We start from the raw sequence: 23,032 nt of genomic DNA, 5'->3' as shown, positions 1-23,032 counted from the left end.
CCAATCAATCAACCAACCAACTAATCCATCCATTCATCCACCCATCCAACCAATCAACCAACCAACTAACCAACAAACCAACCAACTGACTAATCCATCCAACCAACCAACCGACTAATCCATCCATCCAATCAATCAACCAACCAACTAATCCATCCATTCATCCACCCATCCAACCAACCAATCAATCAACCAACCCATCCATCCAACCGAGCGACTGAGCGAGCATGAAGGCAACAATGGAAAGGATAAACTCCCTCATGAGGAAGAAACCAGGACGCTCAGGACAAGCGGCCATCTGCTTCGACCAGCTGGGTTTGAGAGGAACAGGAAGGACAAACAGATACACAATGGCAGGTTGAGAATCACATGTTAAGATAGAAATAATTTCAAATGCAAACTATTCATATGTATTCAATTGTAACTATTCATTTTAAGAAATGATGTCAATTTGTCCTCGAGTAGTCTAAGTCTATGGCAAGCCAACCCTAACTATAGGATTTATCAAAAAGGAAAGTCTTGTCTAGTCTTAAAACTGGACAATGTGTCAGCTTCATGGACAGAAATTGGAAGTTGGTTCCACAAGAGAGGAGCCTGATAAAGATCTTCCTCCCATTCTGCTTTTGTAAACTCTAGGAACCACAAGTAAACCTGCAGTCTGAGCTTCAAGCTAAGTGCTTATGGCAATATAACAATATTTTGTAGCAATCCAGTGTTCTACAACGGCAGCAACGAGTAAGTTCAAGTTCAAGTTGTGTTTATTTGTGATATTCAAGGTTAACGCAAGGTTAACAGTACAATGAAAAGCTCAGGATGAGAAGAACCGATTTGACTCGCTAAAAACAAACAAACAAGAAATACTAAAGCATGCAATAAGGGTACAAAGTAAAAAGTAAGATTAATGTGTAAACCAACAAAGTCCATGCTCAATAATCCAGGTATACAATCCAACAATTTTCGGTCAGGTCATCTACACAGTTTCTTTTCTTTTTTTTGTGCTGAAAAAAAAAAAGAAACCGTCCAGTTGACCTGACTGAAAACTGTTGGATTGTATACCTGGATTATTGAGCATGGACTTTGTTGGTTTTGAACCAGTTTGACACGACTGTCGACAAGGAAGAGGACCGGCACCGGAGGAGGGAGCGTGCCAAAGACACCATCTTAGCACCAACATAACTGGTTTGTTCCACTTTGGAGTAAGCTGTTGGGGGAAGAATCAGTTTTGTGTTGTGTGTTTCCTTGACTGATGAAGCCCTCTGGATGGAAGGTGAAACGTTTCAGAAAAAAAAGAAAAGAAACTGTCCAGATGACCTGACTGAAAACTGTTGGATTAATGTGTAAACTATTTTTTAAACCAGTGATAAACAGACAAACCTGCTAATTATTTTAAGTGTATAACTCATTCTAAACAATCAATGCGACATGTCTGGTTTGTCAAGTGTACATCCATCTAATTTAGTCCAATTTAGTCTAATTTGACAAATATGTGAAACGTTATTTATTTTTTTCAAACTAAACACAAGTATTTATTTTTTTATATTCATAATTCAAACATTCTAATATTGTATAAACGTACATCCACACTTCCACAGTCTGACCAGCAGGGGGCGGTAAATGAACGCTGTAAAAATGATTTTTGTAATTTTCCGTAGAAGAAGAAGCAGACGCGGTAAATTCATACTTCGTGAAGAGCACAACGAGCGTCAGTCGCTGCACTTTTCTCTTTAAACTGACGCGTTTTTGAAGCGGTTTCAAGTGTTTGCCATGGCCCAGCAGGCTGGTTACTCGCCCAGCTTCAAGCTGCCGACAGAAATCATGCGACTGAGGCGGAAAAGAGCTCGAAGCGACTCGTCTGGAAGCACCGAGAGTCCGGGACAAAGTAGGTCATCCGTAGCAGGCACGCGACCTTTCTCTCCAGGGCCGCTGTTTAAGGACCAGAACCCCTCCAGACCTGGACTAAAACGCAGAAATCCCTTTGCAACGATTGAAAACACGTACAGCCCCCAAAAGAAGCTTTTTATTTACGACGAGCACGGTGGAAACGGCGGCCCCATCCACACAGAATGGGCAGAAAAAGGCGGAAATGACGTCACGACAGCTAAGGAAGGGTCAGCATGTGGTGACGGTTTGATGGAGGTAAGACGAATAATATGGATTCAATATGTCGTATTTTGTTGTCAAAAGCTTTATTTAAAGTGTCTCAAAAGTTACAAGCTCGACTATAAAGCTGCTGTAAAACAAAAAGATGGCGTCCTCAGCTCAACTCCATGATTGTTTCTGTTGTCATAGTCAAATAAAGTCCACCTTCAGTTCTAGAGCTGACATAACTAAATAATCCAGTCTTTCAGGTTCTAAACCAATTCCTTTCATAAATGGGTGAAAATTAAAAACAGCTGATCCAACAAAGGTCATCTGGACGTTTTTTTTTTTTTTTTTTTTTGTTGAGACGTTTTGCCCTTCATCCAAAGGACTTCATCAGTCCGAGGAGCCACAAACAAACACAAGCAGCTCACTCATAGTGGACCAACCAGTTTGACCAACAGTCGAAGTGGCTATGGCTGCCTGAGAGGAATGACGGGGGAGAGGGCGGGCCCCAGAAACCATCTTATCACCAGCAAACTGGTTGGTCTATGTGGGCGCAGTGTTTCTCCTAGATAACTTGCCATGGCGGGGCGCTCATCTCGTCTGTGATTTGTGTGTGTGTGTGTGGGGGGGGTGTTATGAACGGATGGAGAGACGTCCTGAGCTGCGCAGTGCGCTGCTTATAATGACAGTTTTATAGTGGGGGGGAGACAGATCTGAGCTGCACGCTGTTTGGGAGGGTGGGATTTCAGAGCTAGCGCACCTGTGTTGTGAGCCGCTAGCTTAGCGTTACGTCAGTGCCGACTGGGGGGTGGGAGAGTGCGCACGGCTCTGTTGATAGTGTGGGGTGCCCTGCTTGTATAGTGGTAGGGGAAACACTGGGGTGTGCTGCTTGTGGAACTCAGTTTGCTTGTGGCTCCTCGGACTGATGAAGTCCTTTGGATGAAACATCTAAAAAAAAAAGAAACCGTCCAGATGACCTAACAGAACTTTGTTGGATTTTCTACCTAGATTATTGAGCATGAACTTTGAAAAACTCTATTAGCATCGTTATTTATCTAAGGCAGGGTAGGTAAGCACAAAGGCGACAGTGGAAAGGAAAAACTCGTAACAGGAAGAAACCTCCAGCGGAACCAGACTCAGGACCATCTGCTTCTGTTGCATTCATGATCCGACCCAAACTTCAGCTGTTTGACAGATGTCCTCACACGTTATCTTTTAAGCCTGTTGGCCTACAGAGGAGTTCACTGTAAAACAAGCCCAGACCATCACCCTTCCACAGCTGTGCTTGACAGCTGGTGTGAGGGGTTTGCTGATTTTGGCTCAGTTATGTACCCCTAAGAATCATCTCGATTCCAAAGCATGCATGCTCAGATGTGATGGAGCTGGAGGTCCAAAACTCCCTCACTTACCATCTTAAAAGCTTTACTTCAAAACATACGTTTACTCCCTGGTCTTGAACCTGTGTAGAGAAGATCACGTGACTGTCCGTTTCAAAACCTCCCTGGTGGCAGGAAACCATGCGTTTTATACATCAACACTCGCGTCTTCGCACATTTCAACAAAAATGGTTCGACCCTGCATTGCATGAATGAGTTTGACTGAATGAATGAAATTGAAAGAATGAAAATGTGATTGGATGGACAAACGGGTGGGAAAGAGGAGTATAACTTCCTGGCACCGTGTACTGATTACAAACATCTAGGATATAATAAGTGATTCGTAGCAATGAACAGAAAAGGCTGGATTCTGAGGAGCTTGTCTGTGGCGTTTATTTCCTAACAGGTGAATTTAATTCTTCATTTTGAGGCAGATGAAATTCTGTGATTTATAAGAACGTTGTCTTTGGTCCACGCTGATCTGGACTGATACCAGGCTCTTTCACAAGACGGCTCAGTCTGGGACGGAGGTGCGTTCTGGCCGTCTTGATTTATTTTAAAGACGCACCAAGGCGGTTAGTAGGGGTCGAAGACAGCCCACCTCTGGTGCACCTCTGTGCCGTTGAGCAAGGTAGTACTGAGAAAGACCAGCCAAAATGCTGCAGTGCTGTGGCTAAGCCTGTCGCGATAAACAATAAATCAATTAATCGCATGATAAATGAAAATTATCAACATTGTTTTCATTTATCGGCTTTATTGTTTCTTCTTGTCTCTTTTTACTGAAGACACTGGATAACAAAAAGCTCAACTCTGGTGATCTTCACTGACCCCTCCCTTTCTCTTTTCTCTTTAAAATCTGTTTTAACTAGGGGTGCACTGATTGCGGTTTTCTGGCCGATCACCGATTTCTAAAAAGTCTGAACTGCTGATTCCGATTTTGTTTGTTTGGTCTTGAGCCGGAAAGGGTAGAGTGCCCTCTCCGGGTCGGGGAGGAGGTCCTGCCCCAAGTGGAGGAGTTCAAGTATCTCAGGGTCTTGTTCACGAATGAGGGAAAAATGGAGCGAGAGATCGATAGGCAGACAGGTGCGGCATCTGCAGTAAAGCGGTCGCTGCACCGGTCTGTCGTGGTGAAGAGAGAGCTGAGTCAAAAGCCCTACCCTCATCTATGGTCATGATGAGCTTTGGGTTGTGACCAAAAAAACGAGATCACGGATACAAGCGGCCAAAATGAGTTTTCTCCGCAGGGTGTCTGGGCTCTCCCTTAGAGATAGGGTGAGAAGCTCTGTCATCCAGGAGGGACTCAGAGTAGAGCCGCTTCTTCTCCATGTCGAGAGGAGCCAGTTGAGGTGGCTCGGGCATCTGGTTAGGATGCCTCCTGGACACCTCCCTGGTGAGGTGTTCCAGACACTTTCCACCGGGAGGAGACCCAGAGGAAGATCCAGGACGCTTGAGGGACTATGTTTCTCGGCTGGCCTGGGAACGCCTCGGGATTCCCCCGGAGCAGCTGGCCCAAGTGGCTAAGGAGAGGGAAGTCTGGGCCTCCCTACTTAAGCTGCTACCCCGGCGACCCGACCCCAGATAAGTGGAAGAAGATGGATGGTTTGGACAATTGTTGTTAAAACTACAAAAATGGGTACAATCGGTTTCTCGTGTAAGTATCGGCTGATTTCCGATCTCTCAAAATTAAGGAAATCGGGGCCAGCAGATTTATCTGTGCACCCCTAGTTTTAACCGTCCAAAATCGTGTTTTTGGATTGTTAAAAGCAGCTAAGCTAACAGGCCAACCGTGGGAAAAAAACCTCCGTCTTGTCAAAGCTCCAAAATTTACAGCTGAAACCCGTGCCTTTGTCTAAAAAGTTGTTTTTCTCTGCAAAAAGAAGCCGAGAACTTGTTTACTGATTATTTTTATTAAAAGATTTGTGTGACAAATTCTATGCTAAAGAGCTCAAATCACACCCAGTGTCCGCCATATTGAGAACTGAAGAGAGACCGCCCATGTCACGTCAAGGGGCCTCCCTACCATTTGTCTTAAAAAGACACGCTGCTAGCTTCCTCACTGTCAATCCTTCAGTTCAGTCTTATACTGCCATCCAGTGGTCAAAACGGGTACTACACACAAGAATTAACCAACATTTCTTATTAAATTTGACAATTATTACTAATTATTTTCAAGTTTCAAACAATATTATTGTTTATCGCGGAGACAATTAATCGCCCCGCAAAGTTTGTCACCGTGACGGGCCTAGCTGTGGCTCAGTAATGTGATGAACTGATGAGAATAGTGTGCGATTGTCGGCTTGTGGGATTAAACAACAGTTTGTTACCAAGAGGATATTGGTGGTGATGTCCAGCAACTATGAAGTTAGTTTAAAAAAAAAAGTGATCCACAAAAAGAGGAATGAAAAGTGAGTTTAGTGAAGGACAGGAGGGAGACGTCCCATCATTTGATGCGTCACTCTTCACCCCAGTTGAGTTCTGCTCCATGCTCCTTTTGGTTCTGCTCTGCCCGTTTCATTTCTTAACGCTCTGTGCAGGACTTCATCTGTGATTTATGAATATGAGGAGAAAGACTGGTGTGTCCGGCCATTTTGCGGAGCTGTTTTCAGATAGACGCTACTAAAATAAAAACAGCTGATTCTCAAATATCAGGCAACGTTTGGTCGTCCTTCTGTCCACGTCTCGGCGTGTATGGATCCGGTATCGTGAAATATTAAAGTAGTTTCATCGCACACCGCTCCCTGCCTCAGGCTGAGCTTAACCTAACTCACTTTTATAATCTGTGATTATTGGAGAGTCGCTGTGTAAAGATTCGTTGCATTAATGGCGTCAGTATCTCTTGTAGAAGCATCTCCCTGAAGATGAAGCTCTGCTGGAAAAAGAGGAAGACGATGCTCCCAGTCTGCTTCTCAAGGTTTGTTTTTTGTTGTCGTCTTCACACAAGTTGATAAATCAGTCAAGTTAAATTCAAACTGTTTAAAGACTTTCTTTTTCTCTTCCAGAGCCCTGGGGGCATTGCCCCTTCCTCCATCACTCCTCCCAGCTGTACGGAGTATCCAGCAGACTGGAGCTTGAAGACTCGGGTCCTCTTCACCTCCCCGCTCTCCCTATCTTGGGCAGAGCAGCCAAAGGCCCAGGATGAAGCGCTGGGGCTGACCCACAGCTGCAGAGCTCAGTTTAGCACCCTGCCACACAATCTGCAGGTACTTACCCTCATGTACACTTCCTTTCAGAAGTACGGACACATCTACTCATTCAAGCTGTTTGATTGTTGATGCACAACCTCAGCTCTGCAGCGACTTGCATATCTCATAAACTCCTATTTGAGTTCAACTGAAACATAGTAATGATATCAAATGTTTATACTAAAGTGAATTGTACCATTTTGACACATCTCATTTTGAGGGACATTCGGGTGGCCGGTGCGGGACCGGAGGTGGTCCGATTGAGTCCAAGTCTGGATGAAAAAAGTTCCGGTGGGCTCCAGAGGGAGCGCCGGACCTACGGCGGCGCGTCCCGGCTCGGAGGTCCTCGTGGGCCAGCTAGCAGCTTTCTGATTCACCGATGGGTCTGGAGGTCCGGTTCTGCTCCGGTTCCCGGTGGGTTCCATGAGGCTTTCTGGACCCACTGGGCGCCGAAGTTACTGTGCCTGACTGGTAATAAGCGACAAACTTTTTTCCAGTCATATCAGAACTTTCCCACTAGAGAAAGGGCAGCCAACTCGAGACCCAAAAGTCCCAGGTTCGATCCCCAGTAGGCCTGTCGCGCTAAACAATTAATCGCATGATGAATGAAAATTATCGACCTCATTTTCATTTATCGGCTTTATCGTTTCTTGGTGTTTTTCGCTTTCTACTGAAGACACTGGATGACAAAAAGCTCAACTCTGGCACTCTTCACTGACCCCTCCTTTTCTCTTTAAAATCTGTTTTAACCGTCCAAAATCGCGTTTTTGGATTGTTAAAAGAAGCTAAGCTACGAGCTAAGCTAACAGGCCGACCTCGGGAATAAACCTCCGTTTTGTCGAAGCTCCAAAATTCATGGATGAAACGCGTGCCTTCGTCTAAAAAGTTTTTTCTCTGCAAAAAGAAGCTGAGAACTTGTTTACTGATTTTTATTATTAAAAGCTTTGTGTGAGAAATGTTATGCTAAAGAGCTCAAATCACAGAGCATACGCCATGTCAGCCCATGTTACGTCAAGGGCCCTCCCTCCCATTTTTCTTAAAGAGACACGCTGCTCAACTATCCATCCTTTGCAACATTTTTCAGTCAGGTCATCTGGACAGTTACTTTTTCTTTTTGTTTTTCTGAAACGTTTCACCTTCCATCCAGAAGGCTTCATCAGTCAAGGAAACGCAACACAAAACTGATTCTTCCCTCAACAGCTTACTTCAAAGTGGAACAAACCAGTTATGTTGTTGCTAAGGTGTTCTCTTTGGCACGCCCCATATTCCGGTGCCGGCCCTCTTCCTCGTCGACAGTCATGTCAAACTGATTCAAAACCAACAAAGTCCATGCTCAATAATCCAGGTATACAATCCAACAATTTTCAGTCAGGTCATCTGGACAGTTTCTTTTTTTTTGTGTGTGGTGAAATGTTTCACTTTCCATCCAGAAGTCTTCATCATTCAAGGAAACTTTTCAGCACACACAAAAAAAAGAAACTGTCCAGATGACCTGACTGAAAATTATTGGATTGTATACCTGGATTATTGAACATGGACTTTTTTGGTATCCATCTTTTGGTTCAGTCTTATACTGCCATTAGGTGGTCAAAAAAGGTACTACACTCCAAACAAATCAACATTTCTTCTTAAATTTGACAATTAATTGTTGTTAAATTTCAAACAATATTATCGTTTATCGCAATAATTTCTGAGACGATTAATCGCCCAGCAAAATTTGTTATCGTGACAGGCCTAATCCCCAGCCATTCCCACATGTCCTGGTGTCCCTAAGCAAGACATCTAATCCCTAATTGCTCCTGGGCGCTTGCATAGCTGCCCACTGCTCCACCTGGGTGTATCCCAGATGTGATGCGTTTAATGCATAGGACTAATTTCAACACACAGCACTATTATTGTTATTCAGCAGAGGGCAATGGGGCTTCTGGGTGGAGCCCTGTTGGCTTCTGGGAAATGTAGTCATTATGAGGGGATACAGTGTAGGCTTATTGAGAAAACTACAAAATGGTGGCTCCTGTCCGAAGTATTTTAATTTTTCATTAACTTTTTACTGTACTGTATCCAGGACTGTCGCCGTCATACGAGTAATATTAAAGTTGACAATCGTGTGTCATGTACAATTAATTATTTTCTCGTGTTCAGTCTTACCTTGAAAAACCATGAAAGAGCGAGTCCGCGAAGGTTGAACCACGAAGTAGCACAGAACTACTGCATCTCATTCAAATCCCACCCCCAAAAAATATACAATTTCTTAGTTTCAACATTTGATGTGTTTACCGTGTTTCGTTGTGAACAAAAATGTGGTTTTATGAAATTTGTTTTTGCGTCACAACTTTTTCTGAACTGGAGTTGTAAATTATAGCGGTTTGCGATTTCTTTGAAACCTGCAACTTAATTGTATCTAATCTGTCCGTGTTAGGATCCGAAGTCCTGCTCCGAGCTCCGTTGTGCCTTTCAGCAGTGCTTGGTGTACTGGCAGCACCCCTCCCTGTCCTGGCTCTCTCTCTTCCCCAGGATCAACGCCGAGAGAGCCTTCTCTGGGAAGAGCAGCCCGTGGGCTCAAGATGCAGCGCTGCAGCAGAGTCTCATGAGGGACTGGTGAGCTGTGCACTCTGTTTCACCCTAAAGTTCTTCAAGGACTGTTTCTGTGTACCGTATTTTCCGCCGTACCCATCGCACCGCCCTATAAGTCGCATCAGTCCAGATTTGTCTAATAAAGTGGAAAAATCCATAAATATATTGCTTCGCCGTATACATTGCATCTATTATGCGTCACCGCTGTCAACCCAGAAATATGGGCCGGTGTGCTAAAAATCAATTGGCTGCCAAATGACGGCTGCGGGAGCGTGCATGGGAGGACTTCAACAAGAATTTAACAAGATTAGCACTTAAAAACAATTATTTGTTTGCTCGACATTATAGTAGAAGTGTGTCTCGGTTGAACTTTTGTTTAATAAATGCACTTTAATGGTCAAATCAGCTGCATTTCACCGGGGCGGTGCAGTGAAATGAAGCTGATTTGACGGTTGCTCCAGGCGAGCTGGACGAAGCTGGCAGGCTGTAGCAAGCCGATTGTGTCATTAATAGCCACTTTTACCTATTACATGACACAATGGCATGCCATTGACTCTGCTGCCATCTAGCGGCTGAAAAGTGATAGTGTTCAGAATCAGAATAAACTTTATTATTATTGCACCGAGATACAACGAGAACATGTACGTACAGTCGTCTTAAAGATGGGCGGAGTGCACGAAGCTGCCACTATGAAAGCTCGGCCCTCTTATTCGTATTCAGAATAATATTTTGCTTCGATGAGAAAAGGGAAGAAAACTACCGGAAAGACGGTATAAAAAAAGATCTCTCAGGCCGTGTCCTAGACGGGGCACGATTTGAGGCATCAAATAAACTTCCCACAGGAAAGCAACATAAATAGACGTTATACATGTACATATAGGCCGGTGAAGACATTGAATTTTTAAGGGAAAGTCATAAGGACTTTCTGGGTGGAATTCGCATGTTCTCTCCGTGCATGCATGGGTTTTCTCCGGGTACTCCGGTTTTCTCCCACAGACCAAAAACATGCATGTTAGGCTGATTGGTAACTCTAAATTGTCCCTAGGTGTGAGTGAGAGAGTGAATGGTTGTTTGTCTCTATGTGGCCCTGTGATGGACTTGCGACCCGTCCAGGTGCTTAGGACAAGAAGAACTGTCTCGATTCGCCCAAAAAAACAAACGAAGAAAACAACAAGTTATCAAATCATACAGCAAAGACACTAAAAACATACTAAAAAATATACTACTAACATACTACAAAAAAAATATATATATACTAACATATTAAGAAAAACAAACAAAAAAATACTAATAACATACTAAGAAAAACTAACAAAAATACTACTAACATACTAAAAAATATACTACTAGCATACTAAGAAAAAAATACTACTAACATACTAAGAGAAACAAAAAAAATACTGCTAACATACTAAGAAAAACAAAAAAAAATACTACTAACATACTAAGAAAAACAAGAAATATACTTAGAAAAACAAAAAATACTAACATGCTAAGAAAAATATTTTTTAAAATACTAACATACTAAAAAATATACTACTAGCATACTAAGAAAAAATACTAACATACTAAGAGAATCAAATAAATACTGCTAACTTACTAAGAAAATCAAAAAAAATACTGCTAACATACTAAGAAAAACAAAAAAAATACTACTAACATACTAAGATAAACAAGAAATATATACTAAGAAAAACAAAAAAATACTAACATGCTAAGAAAAATATTTTTTAAAATACTACTAACATACTAAAAAATATACTACTAACATACTAAAAAAATACTACTAGCATACTAATAAAAATATACTACTAACATACTAAGAAAAACAAACAAAAAAAATACTAACATACTAAAAAAAACATGTTTTTAAAAAAATGAGCATGCATCAGGATATACTAAAAAACACTAATAATTACTATAAAACAAGGTGCCAAAGGTGAAAAAGAATAACATCTACAGTGTGATTCGGTTAGCAGTGAGGTTCTTTCAACATCGTGGTTCTGTTCTGTTAGCGGCGTGGTTCTGTTAGCAGCTTAGCAGGTCTTGTTAGCATGTCCGGTCAGCAGCTTGATGGTAATAAGGACCGCAGCAGCTGCCCTCACAGACCGCAGTCCAGAACCGAGTCTGGCAGACAGAGAACATCCCACTCAGAATGAATGAAAACGGTCATATCTCAGCCAAAAAACTGGTTTATAAATATGGGGGAAAAAAATCCATAAATAAGTCGCTTTGGCCTATAAGTCGCAGGGCAGGCAAATTATGCAAAAAATCAAACAAGAATAGCTGCGACTTATACAGCAAAAACTACGGTACTCTGGTCTGAGTAATGGCCACACTAGGAGGCATGGAAACATTTCAGGGGATTCTAACCAGGACTTTAACAAGGCAAGTTGTTTTTGTGTTTCACCTTTAGGTCGGTCAGTCTGTCGTCTCTCTTCAGCCTTCTAAAGTCTGGACTGTGTCCGTACTTCTACGTCTGTTCCTATCAGGTAGGTTTGACCGGTTCTTTGTGCCATACATTTACGAGCTCTTCACGCTCAGCGTTTTGCCACTCATCTGTTTTGCTGCGTGTTAGTTTACTGTGCTGTTCAGGGCAGCGGGTCTCGGGGGATCAGACCACATCACCGCTTTGGTTTCTCCCACAACTCGAGGTCTCCGAGAGGCAATGAGGACTGAAGGTACAGCTTTTGACTCTGTTGGCTTCATAAAACTAGAGACGTGAATATATCTGCAGCGGGTTCAGAAAGGATTCAGACCTCGTTCACTGTTCGACAGTTTTTTGTTGCCGCCGGATTCTACGAACGTTTAAAGTTTTATGATGGAAATCTCTACGTACGTAACATTTTCTTGTCTCGCCCATAACTTCACAATAATTTAACGAAACTTGATGCGTCATCGTTAGACGGAGTGTCGCGTATTTCATCACGCCCAGCTCCAAAGTCAAGGTCACAAATCAAGGTCAATGTTAAAAAGTGATTGGCTGTGCCGTAACTTCTGATTCGCTCAAGATAATTTAAGGAAGCTTGATTGACAGTTGTACCACCTCTTGACAGCGTGGCTCGTAATCTTTTCATCACGCCAGCTCTAAGGTCAAGGTTACTAATCAAGGTCAAAGGTTATACAAGGTCTTAGCTGGTCCGAGCCATTGCTACAGATTGCTTTTGTAATAGTTTGTTGACGGGTGTATATAGTGCCATATGCAGTGCTTTTTTTTTTCTCATCAGTTTGCACACTATGAAACTGAAATATCACATTTGCATTAATTTAAATTACTGTACAGTTAGCGCTGATGACAAATCCATCATTCTTATCAAGGCACGCACACACGGTTTGTGACATGGACATACCTGAAGTGGAAATAATAACTGTCCAACGACTTGTATAGGTTTAGGTTTATTGTCATATGCAGATCAACACAAGGTCAACAATGCAAGAAATGCGCAGGACGAGAAGAACCGTCTCGACTCGCCAAAACAACAAGAAGAAATACCAAAGCATGCAACAAAGCTACAAAACAAGGCAACAATAAATCTACAGCAGCATGGTCCTTTTAGCAGTGTTGTTCTGTTAGCAGTGTTGTTCTGTTAGCAGTGTTGTTCTGTTAGCAGTGTTGTTCTGTTAGTAGTGTTGTTCTGTTAGCAGTGTTGTTCTGTTAGCAGTGTTGTTCTGTTAACAGTGTTGTTCTGTTAGCAGTGTTGTTCTGTTAGCAGGGTTGTTCTGTTAGCAGTGTTGTTCTGTTAGCAGTGTTGTTCTATTAGCAGGGTTGTTCTGTTAGCAGTGTAGTCCTATTACCAGAGGGGTTCTCTTGGCAGTATGGCTCTATTAGCAACATGGTCCTGTTAGCAGCATGATGCCGTTATCAGTATGGTTCTGTTAGCAGTGTGTTTCTTTTAGCAGCATAGTCCTATTCGCAACATGACCTTGTTAGCAGCATAATGATAATAACGACCGCGGCAACGGACGATGACTGCCTTCCAGAACCATGTCCGGCAGAAACGGAGCGTTCAAAGTTTTCCCACGGAACCGCACTGTTCCATAGAGTTTGCTCTGTGCAGGCAGATGGAGGATCATGGAGACGGCTGCTCTGACAGGTTGAAGCCGCTTAAGCCTGAGTCTGGAAGGGGGCTGGGAACTGAACCACAATGGTTAGGCATCGACACTGTAGTGAACTTGACCTGATGTCAAAACTAAGCCTAAGGTCAAAACCCTAGACCTTAAGAACCTTGTGGGACAGAAACTGTCATTTCATTGATTTGAATCCAGAAATACAGGTTCACCCATCCTGAGACTTTCTTTCTTGAAAATTCAAGTGAAAGAACACTCTCTTTTCTATTATCATTCCTGTTTTACAAATGTTTGATAATCAAAGTGTTTTAGTTCAAACATTTTAGATGTTACAGTGAACTAATCAATTTTATTAACTGTAAAACAGTAACAATGATTTTTGGTTGCTTATGCAAAGTAGAATTCATGTTAAGGCCTGTTACAGAGTAATTATGCATTTTCTGATTTCTGTCTTTGAATGAGCAGTGTACGTTTTCCAAGGTCAGGAGTCGAAGCAGACAAGTGTTGGAACAACTGTCTTGTTTTTAAATCCTCTCAGACGTAAACAGAGAAGTTGGCACCTGTTTCTCCAAACTCGACCAAACATTTCTCTCTCCTGTCTGGGAAACATTTTCAATCTGTTCCATAACATTCTTGCTGGTTTCTGACTTTCCATAACACCTTACATCACAAAACACACCCCTGTCTGGTTGATATTGACCAATCAGAAACTCCCAAATGAACCGGGAATAGAGCTCTTTAAAATGTCGGTACTTCCTAGTTCTCCCAGTTCTGAGATGTTCGCAGTTCTGTGAAGTCGTTGTTCTGTGAGTTGCCGTTGGAGTCGGGCTGGAGAGTTTGCAGCTCCAGTCGTTTGGGAGAACAGAAGTCCAGCCATGATAAGGCTCTTCCGAGTTTGGGATTATAAATCTTCCACCTCTGAGTGGACTCGGACGAACCCCACTCATGTGAGGTCCACTCGTTGAGGTGAACTGTTGTTGACGAAGTCCCGTCACCACTCCGGATATATCTCTGCCATCCTACGGAGACGCTGAAAGGTAGCGTTAACTGGAGCTCCTCTTCCGCTGATCCATCGTCAGAGAGGTAAATGAGCCTAGTCCACTACTGAGCGTACCGAGGAAAGCTGGGTCGGATGGAGGGTGTCGTCCTGTCAACACTTTTCACTCATACACCCCACATTCTCCCTCATCCATCTTTCACTCCCTTTAAACTTCATTTTCCATCTTTAAATTCTTCTATCAAGTAGAAATCATTGACAGATATTTTAGAAATGTCTGAAGCAAAGTTCTCAATCACCGCCGTGTGACTTGATGTCTGCTGTTCTGCTGAAAAGTGAAACAATCGCCGTATTGTTTCTCACTACCTGTAAAGCTGATTAATTATGTTGTTATTTTCATATTTTGCCAAATTAATGTAAATGTTTGATGTTAAACTTTGATTCTGTAAATAAATGGCCACATCCATTTTGATGGGTCAAAGATAAATAACGTCTCACGTTACATTTTATTAAATTCAATGCACGTTTTATTCAGTCCAGAAAAATGAGAGAATCCGTTTTAATTGATGAATATATCTCAGCATCTGTTCATCTACAACACAAAACTCCACAAGTGCATCAGTCATACCTGTAGCGTGGGTGTGCACTGTATACTTGTATGGGTGTATGCTTTCTGAATCTCTTGTGTATAAAGCCTCGAGCAGTTTGTAAATGTCTAATTACAAAACATCTGGCCACTTGCTAACCAGCTGCACATTCCCAGCACTGACTTAGGTTACTGACTCCAGGTTAATTCATTCTTTGGCTGCTCTTTGTTTGGTGTCTACATATCTGTTCTTCGCTTCTTGTAGTTTCTGCCCAATCAAAACCAGCCTCCCACCACCATGCATGACTGGCAATGATGATGAGCCTGGTTTTTGGCTGGGAAGTAGCATTTTCTTGTGTCAGACTGAATTAGAGACTTGTAGCATCACTGAAACATGCCATTGTCTTTTCATTGCTGGTTTTGGTTGTTTTTAGGTATCGAGTTCAGCCTCCCTCTAGTGGAGAGTCAGAAGAAGAGCAGGGATGACCTTGGAGATGAAGAACTCAAGGAAAAGATGTAAGCCTTCTGTTTTTCCACCGTGTCCGAAGTGTCATCAGCAACTTGTATTCTTCAATTACAAACGGGTTTAAGATTTTCGCAAGTAAAATGATTGAAACGTAGGTGCTGTGATCGGGAGGATGAGGAATACAACGGCGATAAAGGTGACAGCTTCTCGTGGCTAAAGGAGATGGGACTCCAGGACAAAATCAGGAAACCAGATGGCATCAGCATACAACTGTATCCTCCTCGTCTTAATTAACACAACTTTTATGCTTTCGTGCTCCATAAATGCAATTATTTAAAGATCCTTGACTGCTCTCCTAGCCAGAGGGAGGGGCAGACCACAGCTCTGGACCATAAACCAGAATCCGTTGTGTGTGTGGAGGGACCACACACGTTCAACCTCATCAACTTCCTCATCAACTGTAAGGGTTTGGTGGCTGCTGCCGGCTCTCAGACTGGGCTACCACCAACGCTGCTGGCCCCCACTGCTTTCAGAGGGGCTACCATGAACATGCTGAAGGTACTGGAAGAACGCTCAGACCCTTTCAGAACAATGACGTTCCAAACACTTCAAATTAAACATGTTGCTTTATTCCCCGTGCAAAACATATATTTGTGGAATCCCTTTCTTTTTCTTAGTCCAGGTTATTTTGCATATTTTGGAAATGGCAAAAATAAACATTTATGATGACAAAGATAAGAGCTTGGCACCGGTCACTGGTCTGTATTTGCCTTCTCTTGCAGTGGGACAGTAAAAATAGTATACAACCCACATTTTTTGGTAAAATGTTAGGTTTGTGTGACGACAAAACAATTAGACTCGAATAAATCATCTCAAAACCTAATTTTGATTCAACTGAAATAATCTTTTGGAGGTAAAAGTAAGTTTCTTTCAGCTGCTCCCTACTTCAGAGGTTGCCACAGCGAGCAAACTCGCATGAAAGATTTGGCAATTTGTTTTACGGCAGATTCCCTTCTTGACGCAACCCGGGCTCGAGCCTGCACCCTCAGGATTCCAAAACCACGGCACTGACCATCGAGCTACAACATGCCCCAGTGAAATGTATAAAATAAACAAATTCTTGATTCACTTTTTGATTGAATTGAAATATGGCCTTTGTCCATGGGCTCAACTCGACCCTACTCGGGCTGACTGCTCAGCTCCCTTCTTTCTCTTGGGTGGTTTGGTTCTTGGTGCCTCTTCAGCTGAGGTTTTTAGTGAATCAAGCTAAAGATTTGACTTCAGCAGCCTTCAAGCAGTTCATAGACTGATCAGGTTATTTACTTATAAAATAAAATCTACGTCTATTAAAATAACGCGTAGCCATTGTGGTGCTACGAGGAGCTGAAGGGTAGGTAGCTTGAACTCGACCACAGTATTTTTGGAAACCGTGGCAGAGTACTGGGGAGGGTTTTGTAACTTTATTTCTATTATTTGACCATTACTGTGTTGTTTGCCTTGGGTAGAAACTCAGGTTGTGTAAATTCCCTGTGGCTGCTCTGTGACGATCCCAACCACACTGAGGCAGCACTTAAGTTCTATCAAAACCACCTAGATTGTGTAGACCCGAGTAGAATTACAGATCCTTTTTTTAAAAGATGTATACGACTGTATTACAGTCATACTCTTTGAGCCAAAGATTTAGCCAACACCAGGCAGTGATGCTAGATCATCCCGGACGAGCCCCCAAATGTAACCGGCACCAGACCTAAAAGTTATCTGGGCCAATAAAATGTGATTCAAAGACTAAGAAGCACTGTGGATCTGTGGTGCACTGGCTTTGGATCAATGAAGAGAAATGTTGGATTAGTGCTTTTATCAAGCCAGTGCCATTTTATTTCTTCATTTTATTTCCTTTGTTGACTCAAACAACGTGAGTCATGAAGAGACCGGACAATGGAAAAACGTTAAGCCTCCATTCTTCTTGGCCACTCGCCTATGGTCCATCAAAGTGACTGATTAGCCTGAAGAAAAGTTCTGCTCGCCCAGCAACATTTTCCTCATGTTTATTATATTCCATTGTGTAGTAGGATCCAAGGTTCACAAGGAGCTCATTGTTAAAAGGTATCAGTCAGGAGCGGGTCAACAAAAACCTCCAGCATTGGCTAATCAACAGAACAGGGTGAAGACTGTCATCAAGAAGTGGAGAAATGGAATACTTTCTATAAGGCATTTCAACACAAGTGTTTTTGTGCTTTATACCCACTGTAGTATTTTTGCACAGGATTGTAAACAAAGCTACACATACGCTCAACTTCTGTGATTTTGTTTTCCAGGGCCGCACTATGAATGTGAAGAGCCAAGTTGGTTCTACTCACCAGAACATAAGCACTCTGGAACTCACAGGTACACAATCACCAGAGCTAAAAGTGTATGTCAAATTAAAGAAGTCATTTTAGTTCACCCTTGTCTTTCCAATAAATTATATTTGTACTATTTATGCAACAATAATATACATATTTACTAGTGTCCTATATTCACAGTGAAGTTGGTGATAGTTATGCTATAAATTCTATAGCATGAAAAACATAGTTTTATTAGAAAGATGCATGGCTTGAAAGCTTAAAGTGTGAGGAAGTGAAATGCGGTCGAGCTACCCAACAAACATAGAATTTTTTTCTTCTCTTCGTGGCAACAAGACCATAAAAACAAAGTAACCCGACAAGATGGACGGTCTTTAATTGTATACATTTACAGAGGTAGAAGAATGTGGCCACATTAGTTGTAGATTGTCTTAAAAGAAGTGCAAGACTGTTCGCTGGAGCTCGAGGCCCATCTTACTGTAGCTGATCATAAAATGTAAAGTCCATTTCTAAACTTGGCACAAGTAAATTGGATTATTCACCGTTTATAACAATGCTTCTTGGCAATAAGTCTTTTAACATTATAATGCCTGTTTACTTCCGCTTAAATGTCGCCACATTTGTTAGCAGAATACATTTGTGGGTTGAGCAGCAGAGTTGTGTATGTGTTCCGTCCATGAAAAACTTGCCAAATCTTCTGTCAATGCCAAACAACTTGTTTTCTTGTTTAATCTTGGATTGTTTGTTGGATTGGATGATTGGAGACTACAGAAAGAAGACATATTAGCAATTTAATAATTTGTGCATTTAACAAATGGGCCTTTGTAGTATGTGGAAGAACCATACACAGCCACAATACTCCTCCATATGCTGCTCCAGTTTGGTCACGCTGCTGTGGGATGGCATCCCATTCTTCAAGTCATAAGTCAGCCAATGTGGTTGTGTTGCGGTGCTTTGCCACTGTCTTTACACTCATCGGTACAACACCAGTTGAGGGCCTTCCCACTGCTGGTACCCACCCCCACTCCGCCTGGTTTATTGAACCGTGTTCGTGGTTCCAAGCGAATTGCGAGGCGACGATTTGGACATAAGCAGACAGCAGCTGTTGATTGGCGAGCAGAGTTATGACACTGGATGACCCACCCAGCGAAACTGCATATTGCATCAGAACGTACATTTTCTCTCTTATCTCTGTTGTTTTTGCTAATTTCTGCTAAGGAGGCACCAAAAATAGTACCTTGGACTACTGATGAGGTTCAAACATTTAGCGTGAGCTAGACAACACCACATTTGCGCATGCGCTAAAAGGAATACGTCCAGGTCGCACGGATCCCCATTCAGTATGCTAGATTAAGGAAAATGTACTGGTATAATTACGTTTATGAATAAGAACGGTCTTAATTTACTTAGAAAAGTATGTGCTGTATTGCCGCCGATTTTCGTGTTGCTAATTTACGCCACTCGTATTTCTGTTAAAATCTTTGACATATTTACGTCATTGGTTAAGATGATATGCAGCTTCACCACTGAGTGGCGCTGTTTCGTCATGGGACTAATTCATATATCTTACAGGTTTTTTCTCAATCAGTCCAGGCTGGGGGTCAGGTCTAATGCATCACATATCATCTTAACCAATGATTTATAATGTAAATACCATTGTCATAAATTCGCTACATCAAGATCGGTGACGATAGAGCACGTACTTTTCTATGTAAAATAAAACGGTTTTTATTCACAAACAACCGCGATCCGTGCGACCCAGAAGTACACTACGGATCGTGCTTCTGTAACAGAATGGAGAATGACAAGCCCATGTCACGTCAAGGGCCCTCCTTCCCATTTCTCTTAAAAACATGCTGCTCAGCTATCCATCCTTTGGTTCAAACGGTCTTATACTGCCATCAGGTGGTCAAAAAAGGTACTACATTCCAAACTAATCAACCTTTCTTCTAAAATTAGACAATTTTTATTAAATTTCAAACAATATTATCGTTTATCGCAATAATTTCTAAGACGATTAATCGCCCCGCAAAATTTGTTATCGTGACAGGCCTAGGCACCATTAAATAAACCAGCATTCCAACCGTATATAACATATTGTCGGCAAGCATTGTTACAACAAAGAAAAAAAATTCAACCAAACACAAATGGTTTTACTTTTTTCTCTGTAAATTTATTCTCTACAGGACCCATCCTCCCCTCCTCTCTTCATGCCATCACAACCCTTTTGCGACTCGCGCAGAAAGGAAACTTTTCAGCTGCACTTTATACGCATTCACCTACTGCTGTTCTGAACGTGAATACCAGTAAGGAACAGGTAATACAGACACGCAAAGCATTTATTTATTATTATTATTATTACTATTACATAGGAATTAAAAAAGTTTTTTTTTTTAAATATGGAAGTGTGGGCTCAAAAAATCTTCTGCCCTTTTATGGTGTCGCTTCTTCCTAATTTATTTTTTATCACTAATTTATACTTTGTACCACATAACACCAAAGTGAATACGTTTATACTATTAAGTAAATGCTTTAAAATAAAAAAAACTCCATAAGTATCCAGACCCTTAGGATTGACTTGGAGCACCACTGGAAGCAGTTCTTGGAGCCTTTTTGGGTTTGATGCAGCGAGTTTCTTAAATCTGGATGGGGTCCGATGGTGGAGCCATTTTCAGGCCTTCAGGGACATTTAACAGGGTTCAAATCGAGGGTTCTGGTTGGTTTACTCGAGGACATTCACAGAGTTCTCCCAAAGTGTCGTCTTTACTGTGTTTTGGGTTGTTGGCATGTTGGATAGAGTACTTTAGATATGATCATATCCCACTGACTTTATTTAACCAGATAAAATCCCATTGAGGGCAGTGTGGCTTTCTAGTTTTATCTTGACCAAGAGGTCAGGCACATGTTTCTTGAAAGGCGTTCTTAAAAATTAATTGTGCATCAGCTGGTTTCTCTAGAGCTATAATCATAATGAGCTTTAGCCTCTTTTATTTTGGTTTCCTCTTGCCTTTTTTTGTTTGTTTATATCACAGTTCAGTTTGTTTAACTTGTAAAAAGTGAATACATGTTCTTCGGCGTGCCACTAGATGGCGCCTGAGAGCCGTGTTTTTATTCTAGAGAAGTTCTGGTTGGCTTCGTAGGTTTGAAACATTCTTTATGGATGAATTGACTCTTTCTGTCTGTTTACAGAGCAGCGGTGGGTTGGTTGACCTGACTGGCTGTGGTCTCCTTCCTGCGTCGATCCATCAGCTGGAACAGCCTGCCACCCTCTGCAAGTCTGCTCTGACAGACGTCCACATGAAAAACTACAGCTACGCCTGGAAGAGCTGACGTGGACCCACTGTCGGTGTGTTTAATCTGAAACTGTGGCGCTCTTAAGAGACTATGAAAGGGCAGCTTTTTTTATTTCATCTCACGTCAGTGTTTCAGTTTTATCACTGATTGTCTTATATTTTTTAATGCTTTTTATCATTTTTAAATTATATTTTTATTTCAAAGCAAATTAAAGGGCATTATTGGTGCTCCGCAGCAAATAATCAGGTCAGGAATTCCCCTACAAATGACTACCAGTACTTTCTTTGAAAATATTAACTCGGTGAATGAATGGACACGTTTTAAAAGATTTTAGTTCTTTGTTGTAACGGATGGAATAACTTGCGTCACTCAGTTTATGTACCGGTACATACATCTGTATGAATTTAATGTAGAGTCGTTGTTTTCTTTTTTTAATGAGTGCAAACGCCCTCTCCTTATGTGTCTGTTAATGTCTGATTCAAAACATTAGGTGTCAAAATCGGACTTTAAAATCACGGCCAGATCGTGCCAATAAACAGTTTTTTTTTACAGCGAGAGAAACGACCCTTTGATCCCTGCTCATTTTGTAAATTTGCCCATTCAAGAAATGAACGGCGTCATTTTCGAACAGTTTTATGAGGCAGAACACAAAATGACCATCGCTCGCCCTTAGTCTGGACCTGCAAGCAAGGTGGATCCTCGTGGGGTGGGGGGTCAGTCCACGGCACAGGAGAAGCTTGTAAATGATCTGAAGGCAATGTGGACTCTAAAATCGAGAAAACCTTGAATGGCTGCTTGCGGTGTTAGCTGAGATTTCTGGCAGCCATCTTTAGAAGACCTTTGTGTATCATTGTACTGTTTACTGTGAACAACGCACATTGTTAAAATCTTGTATGCCATGTCAGCCCATAAGCTCTCAGAAACATCCTAATTTGATTTAAATAAACAAATTGTGCATAATGGAAATGTAGAAGGCGAGTATTCTGTAATGAGCATCCCAACTACCGTATTTCCTGCCGTACACGTCGCTCTGCCCTATAAGTCGCATCAGTCCATATTTGTCTAATAAAGTGGAAAAAATCCATAAATACGTCACTTCGCCGTATACGTCGCATCTATTATGCGTCACCGCGGACAACCCGGAAATGTGGGCCAGTGTGCCAAAAATCGATGAGCTGCCAAATGGCGGGAGCGTGCACAGGAGGACTTTAACAAGATTAACACTTAAAAACAATTATTTGTTTGCTTCAAATTATATTAAATTTGTTTCAATCTAACGTTTGTTTAATAAATGCACTTTAATGGTCAAATTAGCTGCATTTCTCTGGGGCGGTGCAGCTGGTTTGACTTGCTCCAAGCAGCGAGGAAAACAAAGGTGGGGGTGCTATGGCAAGCCGATTATATCATTAATAGCTGGTGAAGATTCTCAGTCATCCAGGACATGGTAAATTAAAAAAAGTTCAAGAAAAAAACCCCAAGTAAAATAAATAACATCCAGTTGTTTTTGTCTTGAACTTTTTTGAGTTTGTCATTATAGCCACGTTTACCTATTACATGATACAACGGCATGCCCTAATGCGACTACTACTCTGCTGCCATCAAGTGGCTGAAAGTGGTACTGCTAAAAAAAAAAATCTGTCAGAATGAATGAAAACGGGTCATATCTCAGTCATAAATTGGTTTAAAAAAAAAATCCATAAATATGTTGCTTTGGCCAATAAATCACAGGGCATGTAAATTATGCAAAAAACTGACTTATAGTTCGGAAAATACGGTAGCCTGTTTAGCTTTATCAAGGTCAAGAAGGGTTCATATGAGATAATAATCAACGATGAACTTAAATGCTACATTTTTTTAAAGAGCTATAATTGTGCCATTTACAAAACACTGGACTCTGTTAAGTCTTAGTTTTTAATCTGATAATGATGGTCTGGTGCCATTCTGGCGATATTTCCAAAAGAGGACATTTTTATACAAAGGTTTTCTCAAAATGGCAGCACAAATTCTTGTCTTGCGCAGAGAGGCCTGCCTTAAAAGTGTTTTTCTGTTTCACAAGTTGGAA

At 41.8% G+C, this 23,032-nt stretch overlaps 1 protein-coding gene across 1 annotated transcript; it reads left to right on the top strand.

The window, feature by feature from the left end:
* Positions 1–1,764: 1,764 nt before the first annotated feature.
* LOC119429041 (protein downstream neighbor of son homolog) lies at positions 1,765–21,066 on the top strand. Its single transcript, XM_037696758.1, has 12 exons — positions 1,765–2,136; positions 6,304–6,372; positions 6,461–6,661; positions 9,063–9,241; positions 11,634–11,709; positions 11,796–11,898; positions 15,303–15,384; positions 15,490–15,606; positions 15,694–15,892; positions 17,650–17,719; positions 19,863–19,993; positions 20,866–21,066. Exons 1-12 carry the CDS (start codon positions 1,765–1,767, stop codon positions 21,004–21,006), a joined length of 1,740 nt encoding a protein of 579 aa, XP_037552686.1. The 3' UTR covers positions 21,007–21,066.
* The last annotated feature ends 1,966 nt before the right edge of the window (positions 21,067–23,032 follow it).

The sequence above is a fragment of the Nematolebias whitei genome, chromosome 23 (assembly GCF_014905685.2).
Source record: "Nematolebias whitei isolate Nwh7 chromosome 23, NemWhi1, whole genome shotgun sequence".
NCBI lineage: Eukaryota > Metazoa > Chordata > Actinopteri > Cyprinodontiformes > Rivulidae > Nematolebias > Nematolebias whitei.
The sequence above is the reverse complement of the archived record's forward strand: the minus strand, read 5'-3'. Positions and strand labels throughout refer to the sequence as shown.

Bases quoted from the DNA above. Each gene is read 5' to 3' on its own strand.
- LOC119429041 (XM_037696758.1), top strand. From the start codon at position 1,765: ATGGCCCAGCAGGCTGGTTACTCGCCCAGCTTCAAGCTGCCGACAGAA. The intron at 11,710-11,795 runs GTAGGTTTGACC...GCTGCGTGTTAG, and splicing joins TCTACGTCTGTTCCTATCAG to TTTACTGTGCTGTTCAGGGC. The intron at 15,893-17,649 runs GTACTGGAAGAA...TTTGTTTTCCAG, and splicing joins CTACCATGAACATGCTGAAG to GGCCGCACTATGAATGTGAA.